We start from the raw sequence: 16,266 nt of genomic DNA, 5'->3' as shown, positions 1-16,266 counted from the left end.
ACGGAGGTAGTGTAAAATGGGAGACCTCTCAGATTTTCAAAGAGGGCAAATTGTTGGTGCGCGGTTATGTGGAGTGAGTGTGACGGCAGTGGCTACTCTGTTAGGTGTGTCGCGTGGGACAGTGTCGAAGGTGATGACGGCCTACACAACACACGGGAAAACCATATCGGGGAAGCGGAACAGTGGGCTGAAGAAAATCATGAGTGACAGGTCACGCCGGGTATTAAAGCGCATTGTCATGCAGAACCGTCGTGCCACTGCGGAGCAAGTGACGGAGGAACTCAATCAGCACCTCCCCCACCCTGTTTCGACAATCACAATCCGCCGCGAATTACATGACATAAACTTACGGAGTCGTGTTGCACGGGCCAAACCGCTCATCAGGGACCATAACGCTTTCGCACGCCGCAAATGGTGCCGCGACCATGCAACTTGGACCGTTTGAGGACTGGAAACGTGTGATATGGTCGGATGAGTCATCCTTCACCCTATTCCCAACCACGGGCCGTGTTTATGTGTGGAGAACGCCCAAAGAAGCTTATGATCTGCAGTGTCTCCGCCCAACTGTGAAACATGGCGGCGGCTCGGTGATGCTGTGGGCTGCCATATCATGGTTTTCATTGGGTCCTGTGGTCACACTTAGCGGACCAATCACTGTCAACGATTATGTCGCAATTTTAGGAGACCACTTGCATCCTATGGTCCGGATGTTTTTCCCAGACAATGACGCCATCTTCCAGAATGATAATGCACCCATTTACACAGCTGGTGTTGTTGCAGCGTGGTTTGAGGAACATTGGGATGAAGTTCAACACCTCCTTTGGCCCGCTCAATCCCCAGATATCAACATAATTGAACATCTGTGGTCCGTCTTGGAAACACGACTCCGGCGACGATTTCCACCTCCATCCTCTCTCACAGAACTGGCCGATGCCCTGACGAGGAATGGTGTAAAATTCCACTTGCTACCATTCACGACCTCTATGCCTCCATCCCACGTCGCATCAAGGCTGTTCTGAAGGTGAAAGGTGGCCCGACACCATATTAATCTGGTAAGTTGCAATTTCGTTCAAGTGTTTCCATTTTTCTGATCACCATCTGTAGTTTCTGATTTAACGCGACATATATATTTTATTTTCCATTGTCGCGAGCCTATTTTATCCCGAGTTGGAAACCCTGTAACTCGAAAACGAAGCGGAATTCGACTCATGTTTGTAGGGACTTTCCTACTGGATTTGATGTCAGGATTCATCTCTCAAAATGTTCATATTCTCTTTCAATTCGCCTTGTGTATAGGACACAAATGCTCATAGGAAATACAGTGAAAACTGTCTTTAGCGGAATCGAGCGGGACTTGCAAAAATTTCCGTTAAAGTCAGGTTTCCGCTTAGTGGAGGTAGACCTTTCCTTTCTTTCTTTTTCTTTTTTTTTAATACATGCTTATAAAGGGGCATACTGAGAAAATATATTGTTGTACGTACATTGTTCGATTACAGCACTTCTTTCTTCTACGAATAAATACACAAAAATAAATAAATAAAATGAATACAAAATATACTGTGCACACGTTTTCTTTATTTTTCTAATAGCCAAGCAGTGTTTTCTGTGTACATTGCTGCTTGGCTGCTTGACTTTCCGCATACACTTTAACCTGAGAAATTATACTAAGTGAATCAGAATCATTTTTCTGTAAGGGAAATTTTTGCAGTTCCTTTAAACTTCTGAGAGCATCTTGATATGTGTTTATTCTACGCTCTTCTTCGAACTGGCTATCGTATTCCTCTTTTTCCTCTATCTCGTTTTCTTCTTTCCGACATTCCGTATGATTCTTGATTAAGTTGCGGAGATTAAGGACAATTTATGGGGGTGAATATGAGTAGTGGTTGGGGAAGGTAAACACTATCCAGAAATATTTAACAAACGAACGAATATTTTATCGCAGACAGTATAATGTATATGTCTCACAAAATGTCTAAACATCTTCTAAACGATGTAGTCCGGAACTCAGAATTTTCCGTTAAATGTTTATTTTTCTTTCCGTTGTCCGCGTAACACAGTTTCCGCTTAGTGAAGGGACTTCCTACACGTTTTGTTCTCCAAAATTCATGGGACCGTGAAATATTTCCGTTTAAGACAGTTTTCCGTTTAATAAAGGGTCCGTTGAAGACAGGTTTTACTGTATTTACATTTCAAATACAAAAATCGAGATTTCAATAATTAATTGCTAATGTTAGGGCTGTAGCCGCATGAATGGTTAACGGATATTAAATACTGAGGTACTTCTCCAATAGTGAAAAAAAAAAAAGCATTTTTAAAAGGTTTTTTTTTTTTTTTTGAGAAAATGGTGTCTTAATGACATTTTCAGCTTTTCATCATACTATGACGTGGGATGCAATAATCAGAAACGTAAGTCCTTTATATTTTCAAGAAAACTTATGGAGTAGATTTCGATGCTAGAAGCAGATGGTTGATATTGCTCGTGAGGACAGAGAAAAAAAGTTTGAAGTTAGCAAAAATTTCACCAAAGTCTGCAACATTGCGCGATTCCTATTGGACCAATAGACGAATTTTGGCCCTCCACCGAAACATACAACTTTATACTCTTCCTGCTATTGCGATTATGTTACTAAGTACACTCGTTTCTCTGCAACAGAACTTTTAATTTGACATGTTTTTCAGTTTTTCGAGCAATCCGAGAGGAGGGCAACCATTTTGGAAGGCTATATATCGAAGGAAATTTTTTTCAGTAAAAAGAAAAAATACCGGTGTAATAATATTGTATGTAGATCCCATATAAAAAAAAAATAAATGAAATCTGAGACTGTGATGGAGACCAATTGTGGTTTGACTGGACGATTTGAAATGGAATCGGTCAAATATAAAATACCATAATCATTTTTTTCTGTGATTACCGATTTCACATAGGAGAAAACTCGATCACTGGTTTTCCCCCGTGGTAAATTGTTATGCTTATTTTTCATTCTAATTTAAAAATAGTTGCGATGAAATATATGACTCAGGTTTATGAAAATACATTTTCTTTTTCGAAAATTGTAGCCAACCTTTTATTAAGAAGGAGGATGACTAAATAACGAAGGAATTATCAAACCTCTTATACTTTAAAAACACAAATGTAGGTAATTTGTATGCATGCTTGTGTTGTAGAAAGGGTTGAATGATATTTTAAAAATGCAAGCTATGATATAGTTTGCAACAACAAAGAAGCGCAAGAACATACTTGTCATAACAATAATAGCAAATACTTCTTTTCAACATCAGAAATGTACAGAAAAGTTACACACCATGAAACTCACGATTTATTAACATGTTTATATACGTTACAATTTTTAAATATTATATGAAGGTTTGAATTGTCCAATAATAAGTATTGTAAAAAATTTTCAGTAGTGTCTATTGAAGGTTACAATTATTTATTAATAATACGTATATGAAGGTTACAATTTCTCAAAAATAAGTAAGACAAGTTGGTGCAAGAAGCAAAATTAATGTGCAACTTGAGCTAGATGTTCTTTAATAATATTCTTCAATTGTGGGCGGATAGTTGATAAACATACCCTCACATCGTGTTCCGGATCTATGTTTTTACACTATGTGCACAGTTGTGATTTATGTTCTTACACATGATTGTATTCATTGCAGAAAATCCTGCTTCACTTAAGTAGGATGTAAAAAAGGGAATGAGAACTTTCACAGCCTTTATAGAAATAGCTGGATATTCTCTCTGGAGAGAAATCTAGAATGATGCTATGTCTTGCTGGTAGCGCTGGAGCTTCAAACCCCGGTCATTCCTCACATCGACTAATTCACGTTTTTCCTAGACATTTAATTCTGCTGACTGGAGGACAGAAGGCGCAAAGGGCCCCTCACCCAGTCAAACGAAGTCAACTGAAACATATGAAAACACTTCTCTACATTGGTACACAAAAAAGACAATGTCTGAAATAAGTGTTGAGAGGTTTGTGTCAATTTTACAGCACAAACATGTCATATTTGTTTTGTTTTCTAATTCTGTCCTCACAAAGTGAGCATTTCCCCTAAATGAGCAAATTTTGTCACTTGAGTTTCTTATATTTTCGTTTTTTTTTTTTCTGCGAACTTTTGTTCAACGCATTCAATGTTTAGAATGTGCCGCCATGAAAAGCAATTTTATTGCACCAAGAATCATCACTAAGTAAATTGGCATATTCACTTTCTTCTGACAGAAAGAATAGAAGAAGTTGTTGTTTAAGTGCATAAACCTTGATTATACGTTGCCGCGAGACAACCACTTCACTTCTGTGTGACTAAGCAACTAAGTGTATTCAGAATCCATTGCAGAACATAGATCTGAAAATAATCTTGTTTTAAGAGACTTCTATTTTATGTAATTAACCATTTTTACCACTTCATTTAACACTTCTGCAAGTTCAGGAAACAAGTGCTTTTCAGCGGAGAAAACAATATGAAAATATTATTTCTGTATTCTTTTGCTTTGCTAATGCCAAAAATCCCTTTGCAGAACCTGTCATAGAGGGAAAGCCAAAAGTGCAAATACTCAAACAAGATTTCCATGACAAACTTGCTGCATCAAAATAATCACTTATTAAATCAAATATATCTTGGCCCTTAATTGCTTGGGAGAGCGCTTTACAAAACAAAAAAACTGTTCAATAATGCTTCCATTGTGAATGAATTTGACAAATTAATTCAATTTGAATTAATTGTGCTTGATTTGTAATGTCAGTTGATTAGTCCAACTGCATAGAAAAAAATCAACCTGATGGAGTAATTCTACAGTTTGAGATTCAATATTTTTAGATATGTCTTGAATGCGTGCATCAATAGTATTGTTTGATATGGGAACTGTCTTTACTTGTTTTTTGATGTCTTAACAAACATTATTTTTACAATTTCGGAACATGTAGGTAAACTTACAAGCTCAGCTGTTGTATGTGGTTTCATTTATTTATTTATTTTTAGCATCAATTTTACCCACAGCATGGCTTGCTTCTTGTGCTTTATCAGATTTACTAGCTTGTTTTATGAAAATTTTGACTTGGTGAGCTTCTTACGACAAGATTCTTTTAAAATACTCCATCGCGTTATCTTTTAAATTGGCATGGTTAGTATGAAAATTACGTTTCAACTTCCTTGTTACCATTGTTTCATTGGACAATTGCTCACCCCAAATGACACAATCAAAACGTGGGCGATCTCCTCCAGTTGATTTAAAACAAAAATTCGAACAAAAAATTTTTTATATGCCATACCGTTTCCCGCTTGTTCAAGTATATTAAGTTCAAATTTGAAATCATTCTGACTAGTGCTTCGTTTTTACAGCAATTTGAAAGTGTAACCTTATTTATAATCACCGTGTACAGTCCGCAGCAAAAAACCTGCAACATGAGCATTTAAGTTTATTGTCAAACGACAAAGACTTTTGCTCCAAAATATGTGTGCAGGGAACGACGCCGAGGTTTCTCCTGGTGTGATTTATGGCACTTAGACGTTATGCTGATTCCCTGAGTTGTTAGACGTAGTTTAACCCTTTGGGGATCTTTTGGTACATTTTGTACCATGCGCGTTTTTCATGGTACATTGCGTTATTTCTCTTCTATTTGAGCTTTTTCGTCCGTTTTTTTTTTGTGTTTTGTTTTGTTTTGTTTTGTTTTTCAAGTCCAGAGGCATTGTAGAAGACATTACGTATGGTTTCACACCTTCCTGCGTCCAGACATAGGAGGTGATGACATCATAATTTTGAAATATAAATTTTCCCTTATGAAACCTATGTTCATTATTTTTTGGCGGGCTTATTTTTTCACGTAGAAGGTAGAAATTTTGCACAAACATTCAGTCCACCGAGTAGTATTTACCAGATTTTATGTTCCGATGTCATTGTTAAAACAGGGGGGGAACCAGAGGGGCAAAGGGTTAAAAAAAGGGATATTTTTACCCCAAAAATCCCGTTTTTCGTCATTTTCCCGCCTCACATACATGATGGGGATACGTGAGTCATACCGTCTGAAAGGCAGTTCCATTCTGAAGAGAATGACGGTCGAATTATTATCCTAGGGTAATTAGAGATGTCTCAGGGATTTTTTAAAAAATATACTTCTATATAGGGAAAAATGGGAAAAGATCGTTTTTTTTTTTGGCGGGCTTATTTTTGCACCTAGAAAATTGAAATTTTGCATAAATTTTCAGCCCACCTAGTAGTACTTATCAGATTTTTTTCAGATCTGTGCATTAAAACATGGGGGGTCCAGAGGGGAAAAAAGTTGAAAAAAGGGATTTTTAGACCCAAAAAATCCCGTTTTTCGTGATTTTCCCGCCAAACATACATGATGGAGACACGTGAGTCATACCGTCTAAACGGCAGTTCCATTCTGAAGAGAATGACGGTCGAATTATTATTCTAGGGTGATTAGGGCCGTCTTAGTGAATTTTTATCAAAATATACTTCTGTATAGGGTAAAAATGGGGCATGGTCGGCACATTTTTTTTGGCGGGCCTATTTTTTCACGTAGAAGATTGAAATTTTTTCACAAACATTCAGTCCACCGAGTAGTATTTACCAGATTTTTTTCCGTTTTCTTCGTAAAAACAGGGGGGGTCCAGAGGGGCAAAAGTTGAAAAAAGGGATTTTTAGACCAAAAAAATCCCTTTCTTCGAAAATTTCCCGCCTTACATACATGATAGAGACACGTGAGTTATACCGCCTGAAAGGCAGTTCTAAGCTGAAGAGAATATAGGCGACACATGACACTAGGGTAATTCGGGATGTCTCAGGAAATTTTTTCCCTGAGATCATAGTGTTTTGTGGTAATTTTGGGCATTGTGGGAATTCCTTATAAAATTTCTCCCGCCCTTACTATTCAAGATAGAAACTTGAAATTTGGTACACGCATTTAGTTTACCAAGTACTATTTATCAGATTTTTTAGAGGTCTCTATGTTCACACGGGGGGGGGGCAGGGGGCTCAAAGTTGGACAAAAAATTTCCCCCTCAAAATTTTCCCTTCGACATCAATTTTCCCTCTCTTGGTATATAGTATGGGCATGCAAGTGATACCACTTGAAAGCCAGCTCTATTCTGAAGAGAATGAGGTATGAACCATGATCCTAGGATAAATAGTGACGATGCAGTAGCTGCTTGACTGAAAGTCTAAAAAATAGCCCAAAAAGCCAGCATCCGGAAAGGGTTAACAGTAAACTTACATGCTCATGTTGCAGGTTATTGCTGCGGACTGTACAGTTATGTGTTACAATTCCAGTACTTGTTTGTATTGTAAAGGTTGATAGTAATGTGAAATACAAATATACATTTTTTCCATGTCTTGCAATTTGGTTGCTATAGAATTAATAATTTTGATTTCCTCGCGGCACACCGGTTGATAGACACTGGTCTAAAAGCCTCATTACACATTCAGAGTTTTCTGTAACTAGCTCAGTCCATGGTCGCTCCAAGAAATGTTGGAAAAATACATTTTAACACAAATCCGTTTTAACTCAAAATTTATTTTCATCTCTGAAGCTGTCTTTCTGTTTTATTGTTTACGCTTTTGAATAAATGTCTAGAAAACTAATTTTCTTTTAAAAGACGAAAGGAATTTTTTAATTCCAAACTCAGTTCGCAGTTTGGTATAATTTTCTTGTAGTTAGGACCTCGCTAAGTCACGAACTCACACCCAACATCGATTTCATAAGGCAAATTCGATATCCCCAGCAGATACGCCATCTCGAAGTGTATCCTATCTGAGGTTTTTAGTGTCACGAATGACTCAGAACACTTCTATTTAATTCCATGCATAAGCAGCAGAAGTAGTAGCCATCCAAATACGGGTGAGCTTGTTTATTTTGCATTATGTGGCTAGACAGAAAAAACACCTTTAAGGTTTCCTGTTCTATTATGTGTCAGTGAAATAATTTAATTTCTACTGTAGACCATACACCACCAAAGTCATGCCCGTCTGACTAGCTTTTATTCACCAAATTGCTCAGGCAGACCAACAAATATGTAAAGCAATCATCCTTACAGCATTGTTTCTAATTTGATACTTGCGACCTTATATTGAATAGTTCGAACGGTGTAAATAAATGATTTGATGTTCCAAATATTAGTTAGTTCGAACTGGAATCGTAAAAGACTAACAGTAAAACGTGTGGTTGACACAATCACTAATTTTTATTTATTTACTTATTTATTTATTTATTTTAAAGAAGACAGACAATATTATAGGGATAGCGATAACAGGTTGCCCTAAAATGACCAACTCTAATTATTCCTTAAAGGTAGTTCACAGTTTTCTATGAAATAGAAATATGATTGTAAATTGGAAGTATTGTATTTGAGGACTTAATTGTTTCTGATGTTATATGTTGATACAAATATAATATTCATTTCAGCAACCTCCAGCAAAAAGGATTAAAGGGATCCCATTCATCTTTACATAAGCAAATGGAAGTTACAGGAGGGCCCGCAAAGGATCATCCTGCTTCAGCATTCATTCATCAACAAGACACTTACAGTCCTCAAAGCAGTCAGGTTTGTTACAGTGCAACATACAGAAAATTACGGTTAATATATTCTCATTATTTCTCTTAAAGAAATAATCGTCTTGTCATTACTATCCGGTAATAAATCACATGTCTTTAATTAAAAATGCTCCGAGATTTTTTCTTCGTAGTTGAGATTAATTCTAAGAAAAGTTTCTGTAAATTTATGTTTTTAATAATTCTAAGAAAAGTTTCTTTAAATTTTTTTTTTTTTTTTTTTTTTAACATTCTCGTTTATTTAATCTGAACCAAGTTAAATCAAAATCTTGCGACTTTATGCAGGTGATTAAATTTTGAGGAATTGATTATAAAACAAATCCGAATTTCATCTGTGGTGTCTATTAAAGTTTTCGTTAGTATATTACAAATTACGTTAAAAAGTGCCTTATAAAAGCAGTAGAAATTCTTGGTGATTTTTAGATATCCACATGCTATTTGTATAGTACAGTATATCAGTTGGAATTTATAAAAAGGTATATGATAATTGAAATATTTAATTCGTCTTGAATATAGATCGGACCAAGATCACAGTCAGCAAGGGACATGTTAAGGCAGGAAGCCAAAATACAGGAAATACAGGAAGAAGTACGACGAAGAGAAGCACGCACGGCTATGACCCACTATCCTGTCCATTCTTCTGGAATGCATCCATATTCCCGTTCAAGCAACCAAGTATGTGTCTTGTTTGATTTTTTTTTTTTTTTTTTTTTTTTTTTTACATAAATTATGCAAAGGTTATATTAATTTCTCCCTCTTCTCTAATTTAAGAAAAGTCTTCCGAAGCTGGAATAGAAAGCTAATTATTTAGAAGATCAGAAAACAGTGATCAAGCATAATCAGAACAAAAATATTTTCTTTACAGTGAGTGTGCAACGATAATACTTTGTGATTAGGTGATGGTGATAATCATGAACAATGTGATGGGATGAAGAAAGTGTGAGGGAACTGGAGAATCCCGAGAAATCCCACACAGATCTGTTTGTCCATCAAAAGCTCACTTGGCGGGAGCTGCGATCTAACCAGGAAACCCATACGCTGAGATGAGCGCTCTACCAGAGACGAAATGACCCGATGAAAACATGAAAACGTTTCATCATAGAAGAAAGAAGGGGGCATGGGGTTAAGAACAGTGAAAACAATAATATTCCAACTTCGCGCCCACCTGTGCACTTCTCAGATTTTTCTATGTTGTTTTTCTCCCTATTACTTCCATTTCCATTGCAGTGAAACGGTTTAGAGAAAGGTTTGTAGTCTTAATACGTCACATTTTGATCCTATGTGTCCACTATTCATAACTATATGTCTACCTAATAATTCATCTACTGTACAGCGTTTTGCACTGATATATTACAATTTCGTACCTGCTGTAGTGTATACGTTGGTGCAAAATATCATGTCTCTTCGAATTTCAAACAAAATCAAATTATGGATACGCGGTTAGTAAACGTATCGAAGCCTTCTAAATGTGATGACGGTGTACAGAAGCAGTAACGGCCACAGAATTTCGGTAATGTGAATGCATGTGAAAACAAAAGTGCTAACATGTACGTTATAAGTTACGTTTTTGCACGTATTTAAGGAAACTACATATTTAGATGCACATATCTCTTAAGCTAATAATGTGTTCAAGTATATAGGAAATAGTACTACGGACGTACATTAGGTACAAGAGATTTTACAATGACCTTCTTCTGTAAAGTGGAACGTGGCCGTAAATTCTTCAATAATATCTTCTAATTTTAGTTCATAGAAATCAACTTTTGAGCAGAATGCAACATAACAGACGTAATTTTAAACAAACTTCCTACATATAGTACTTGTAGTCTAAAAAAGTGTACTGTCGGAGTAAGCTATTGGAAGTTGGAGGGGGATATATATATATGTAAAATAAAAGCGATCGATATTAATGTCGAATCCATAGTTCTCGTTGTCGCAGATATTAATAATTACAACGCCGATTGCGTTAAAGTCCAAATTCAACTCCCATCGTAAAGCTCCTTAGTGGCTAAGAGTATAGCGTACACGCTTTTAGCGGGGAGACCAGGGTTCGGACCCCAGCGGGAACTCATGGGGTTCGGATTCTACATTAATTAGTAGGTCAGCTTCTCATATAGCCTCATTGCTGAACGGGACGTTAAACTCAACATCAACTCAATCGATTCAAACCCCATCGTCATGGCGGGCGATAAAGGATGAAAGTCTCAAGTGATTGAGATTAGTGTCAAATCCATAGTTTGGGTTCGTCAAGCTATTACAATCGCAATGACATTTAATGCCATGTTTTGACATGACCGATTATGTCACCTAAATTTGAATTTACAAGGGCAGCATCATAGGCGTTGCTCACCCAGCTCTAAATATTTTGATGTATGTGTAGGTGTATATTCCAGCGAAACTCCGGAATGTCTTGAGCAACTTTTACCAAACGTGGGAGACATACAATGTTCGCAATATCAAGAAAGCTCTTATTGGGTGGTAATCGGAACTGTCCTAATAGTGACATTGTAACTTAGTGTGTATCCAAGGACGTTGCCATAGTTTTGTTCCCTTTACACCGTGAATAACGACTTACACATGTGGCTTTAAGAGGTCACTTTCCTTTTTCCTCCTTTTCTTTTTCCCCCTTGCTAATGAAAGATTGATGCTTCCTTTTGTGTAACTTCAAGTTAATAAATAGAAACAAGAGATTTTAACGTATTTACCACACCAATATTTTAATATTTCAGAGTACATTATATTTTTATTGTTTTTTTTTATCCACAGCAAGAAATTGTGTAATATATACTTTAATTTAATGCGAATGTCATAAATTATAATTTATTCTTAAATGTGTTTTAAAATACTAAATATACATCGCTTTAAACTATTAAGAAGAATGAATTGTTTATTTATTTATTTAGTTTATTTTAACTTTGTTTCAATAATTTATAAAATTAAGAATATTAATTAAATAAACTGCACTACCGTCCAGTTTAACCAAATCTCCGGATTAACAGAATCGATAAAAGAAATAAGCATTTACTCGTGTACCACTTTTATATTAAAGCACCAGCAATGAATAAAATATTTGTTTTTAAATGAGTAAAAGAAGAAACCGCTTTTTGGAATCGGTTTAGTGTCCCAGGAGTATGTTCTAATCTCCTCCTTGAATTCGCATAGTTTGGAAGTCTTAGTTACAGTGAAACGGTACTCACTTGTTATGTTATCAAAATGCATATCGTCTTCTGAGATCAACATCACGTATCTCCAGTTTTGGGGAATTTGAGTGTTTGATACCATTAGAATCAGCATATAGGGTGGCGCACAATCTGCTTAAGTAGTACACGTATATACTTAACTCTAGGAAGTCCAAGCGGGAAGGGGGGCTTCTTGAAACCACTCGTTTGTATTTCTTGAAAAAAAAAAACCGTCGTAGGTCTTTATTAAAATATTGAGAATTTTATTTATTGTCTATTATTACTTCTTTGATAAATCCACATCATTAATGTGCATTTTTATTTAGTAACTTGTAAGTTAAAAATTATTTCAAAGTAGTGGGCTCATCGAACCCCCTCCTTGGACTTCCATGTGACATATTTTCTGCAATTATATTTCTGAAGTTATATATTTTTTCGTTTGTATTTAAAAAGGATTGTGTTCTTATGTTGGGAAACAGCATATCAGCCACGAGTAAGTTCTGAATGCTTATTCTATATTCATTTCTTGTTAGATGACGTTATGTGAGTTACAGTATGTTATACTGTGGGTTCGAGGAGACCCCCCCCTCCCTTGGACCTACTTGAGACAAAAAAAAAAAGTTCCTGTACTTCCTAGGGTTAAGGAAATTGTAAAAAAAAAAGAAAAAATACTACCTGTTGCAGATATTTTCTTGCGAAATGATTTGCACAACATTACAGAATTCTTAATGATATATTAACAAACTCGCTTGAGTTGCTTTTGAGAGTATCATCCAATAATAAACTCACTCTTATCAGAAAACTACCCCTTCCGGATTGATTCGCGAAATTACTTAACCCGTATTATAGGGTTATTAATCAAATTATTATGTATCGTCTGTTTTATTTTTGAAAAAAAATCGTCCGGAAAAAGTCACCCCCAAAGTAAACTACCTCTTATGGATTCTTTCAGGATAAATAAGGTATGCTGTTTTGTTAGGTCAGTAATCAAACATTTATTCATGAAATATGAAACAAAATCATCCGAAAAACTCCCCCCTCGAGTAAACTACCCCTTGTGGATATTTTCAGAACAAATGAGTTATCCCATATTCTCAGATCGTTATGGATCACGTATTTATAAAACAATGATTTATGAAACACGAAAAGAAATTCGTTAGAGGAGTTTTTGAAAAAATCACAATTTTGATTTTCATCTTTAAGTAAAGTACTCGTAGTTTTAGCGGTGTTAAGAAAATTCGAAAATGACGCTAGAGAATCTTGTAAAAACCTTAAGTTTAAAATTATGTCTCGATACACTGAACCGGTTATACTTATTTTCACTGGGACGAACAGAACTCTGTTTTGAGACATGTAGGGACCATCCAACGTACAAATCCGTTTAAATCTAGATTTTTTTCATGATTGCTATACATTATTTTCTATCGTTACTCGAAAGTAAAAAGAAAGTTTTGGAAAGAAGACAATCGAGACTATCTTGTCTCACCCTCACGAGAAAACTGCTGAACCATTTGGAAAGAATTTTGGAGCATTAGCATTTGGTTCAAAGTGGATTTTCCAGATCTATTTCATTATAATGAGTATCCTAAGAGGTATTTGTCCTCCACACTCAAAATGATGTTATTTGTCATAATCATGAGAAAAACGGATAGATTGTTTGAAATGGATTTTGCAATGTAGGTAACAGTTGACTGGAGTCGGATTTCGTTCATGTCACTTTCATTGAAGGCGTATCCTAGGGAGGAAAGGGTTCAAATATAGAATATCTCAAAAGCTGTTAAACAGTTTAAAATCAATTTTTGAAAATAGCACTTGGGTCACCTAACCTTTTATAATTTAATTTCCATTTAAATACCTGTTCTAAATGCGAAAAAAGGGTTCAAATATAATTCACATTTAAAATATTCTCCATAAATTTACTCTTCCCGTGAACGCCGATTCTTCAGCCAGTTAATAAACTATTTTATGATCAGCGGTAATAAAAATAATAATTTAATGTTACAACGAAGGCAAGTTATGTCATGTGTGGTCATCACATTGCTTTCTTTATTGTTGTTCTAGGCCAAGGTTCCCTGTTTCTTAATTCAGTTATCTAAAGATGGTAGGTTAAAAACTGTGAAAATTCTGTGCTTGGTCGGGAATCAATCCGAAACAAAGCATATTAAAAACAACTATAATAGTAAAACAACATTTCCTGGTGCTAAATCTCACATTACAATTGGGAAGTTTACTGAATTATGCAGCGAGAAATCTTGACAGAATTGTCCACGATTTTCATTTTACCCTCAAACGAATTGTGAGATACTACCTTTTACGTATTATTTGTCAGCATCCTTTCCAAATTTTTTCTCCATTTCTCATTGGAATGTTAAAATGCATTCAAACTATACCTAGATCTCTATTAAATACGTAAATACCTCTCAGCAATAATAATAATATAATAGATGAGAATAGTTGTTGTGCTAATAACTAACCATGTTCATCCTGGGTAACTCGATCTATACCCCGTAGTCTATACATAACCTATCAAATAACGAAGAGAAAGAAGAAAATTTAATATTATACCTGTTCTTCCGGTGTCATGAGGAAAACTCAGTAAAAGAAAATTAATTTATACGGCCTATGCTCTAGTGAAGAATTTTATAAAAATAATGTAGTGTAATCATGTAATAAAATAATAAAGATAATGTAATTTAATAAAATGTAAAATATAATTGAAATACACTATTCGTAAATTTTTGATATCTTGTTGCCTTAACTATTATGTAAATGAGAAAGTTAGTTAGTTCTTCATCATGCATTTCAGATATTATTATTCGACTAGAATTGAAGATACTTTTATATAGATTAAAATATCTCTCGTGCTTTTTTTTTCTCAATAGATGCATTCATGTTTATCTTTAAAGAAAATGTGCAGTCCAAAATTTATTTCTTGCCGCCTTTGTTTATTTCAATCTTTCTATATAGAGAACAGGAAGATGAACAAACATTGACCAATTGGCCTGCACATATGGTTCACTCCTTCTTAACGGAAGAAGAAAGATATTCTGTTGAAGTGTCAAATAACAAAGCAACACGAAGGACTCGCAGCTTTCAGGCTACTTTTTTTCTTCGCCAAAACATTTAAAACATTCCATTCCTTACTCAAGTAACGGAGATCAGCTTTTACTCACCCCCTCCTATTTTAGTTGAGAGCTGTCATGAAGTTCGAATTTGTTGGCAACATTGGATTTCGGAAAAAATGTTTCACTACCATGTAATGGGCGGAGAAGGGTAATAGGTCAATTTTCTGGACCTCACCCTAAGGCCGTCATGATATTTCCAAAAGTCTATTACTTTCAATCTAAGAAAAAAATATTATGGAAGTCAGATACCCCAAGGGATGGAAGTTGGGAGGAGTGACATGTAAAAATAGTGTAAAACGGATGATCGTAGAGTGTTGTCCATACTTTTCTGAGTCGTTGAGCTGAGTTGAATAAGCATTCAATGGCGTTATATCCAAATTCATCCCCATCTTCACAGGTTGAGGGGCTCGGAGATATGACCAATAAAATGTCAAAACTTACTGAAATATTTGTCGAATTGAAAGTTTTCGGAGTCGCAAAAGCACTTCTAATAATAGTTCATACCCACTTCACGATGGGCTTTTTAACCGTATCAAATTCTAACCTTAAGAGGAAATGACCATCTCACAACTACTATATGTATCAAGCCAGCCTTCGTAATCGAGAAAAAATTGTGTAGATGAATGTTTCGTCTTTTAAATGATATACGACATGTTAAAATTGAATGGGGTGGTGGGTCAAATGGGTCAAGATTTGTGAATGGGTCAACAAGACATGTGACCCACTACGAAACGCCACTCACCGTGATTTTCACTGACCCAGCGACCCATTTTGCTCAGTGCTTTGTAGACAGCATTTTCTGAACACTGGTGAGTTTGTCTACGTTTTACTTTCAAGACCTCCATTTTTCTTCTTTTTTCATTTGGTTCTAATGAAAAAAGAAGTTCAGGCTCTTTCGGATTTTGATATTTGCAATTGTGACAATAGCAATAGGACTTACTTTTTGAATTTTGAAATGCAGCCTGTGAATTTTAGAGGAGCTAACTACTAAAAACAATTGGTTTATTACAAATATATAACCTCTTTAATCACTAGAGAGGATAGCGTGGATCATGGGTCAAAGTTAATAACGATGTATTTTAGTGGGTCTAAGTTGCCCACAATGGTTCAGAGTTGTTTATAGGTGATGGTGGGTCAGAATGTGGGTCAATGAATCACGTTAGGTGGTGAGTCATTGTGGGTCACAATATGTGGTGGGTCATTGTGTTGTGGATTGTTTTCATTGACCTACGCCATCTATGGTTGCCATTGTACTAGAGAGGAGAGGCTCCGAAGGTGCGCGTCGGCGATTTTGCTCAAATTTGGTACATAGACAATACCTTACCAGAAAGCAATAAATCTCGAAACTGTTCACAGTACCACCTCATAGAACTCGAGATAGAGGGATTTGTTTGATTGGCTACGTTAAGA

At 35.7% G+C, this 16,266-nt stretch overlaps 1 protein-coding gene across 2 annotated transcripts in view; it reads left to right on the top strand.

Moving 5' to 3' along the window:
- Positions 1-16,266, top strand: part of LOC145686316 (uncharacterized) — a 245,840-nt gene that overhangs the window by 27,044 nt on the left and 202,530 nt on the right. For both annotated transcript variants that reach the window (XM_081759515.1, XM_081759514.1), the window contains exons 4-5: positions 8,406-8,544; positions 9,069-9,227. In XM_081759515.1, coding sequence (XP_081615641.1) covers positions 8,406-8,544; positions 9,069-9,227 — 298 coding nt within the window. The remainder of the gene's footprint in view (positions 1-8,405; positions 8,545-9,068; positions 9,228-16,266) is intronic.

Source organism: Thermobia domestica, chromosome 5 (assembly GCF_964235325.1).
Source record: "Thermobia domestica chromosome 5, izTheDome1.hap1.1, whole genome shotgun sequence".
NCBI lineage: Eukaryota > Metazoa > Arthropoda > Insecta > Zygentoma > Lepismatidae > Thermobia > Thermobia domestica.
Note: the sequence above shows the minus strand (reverse complement) of the source record. Positions and strands in the feature narration are given on the sequence as shown.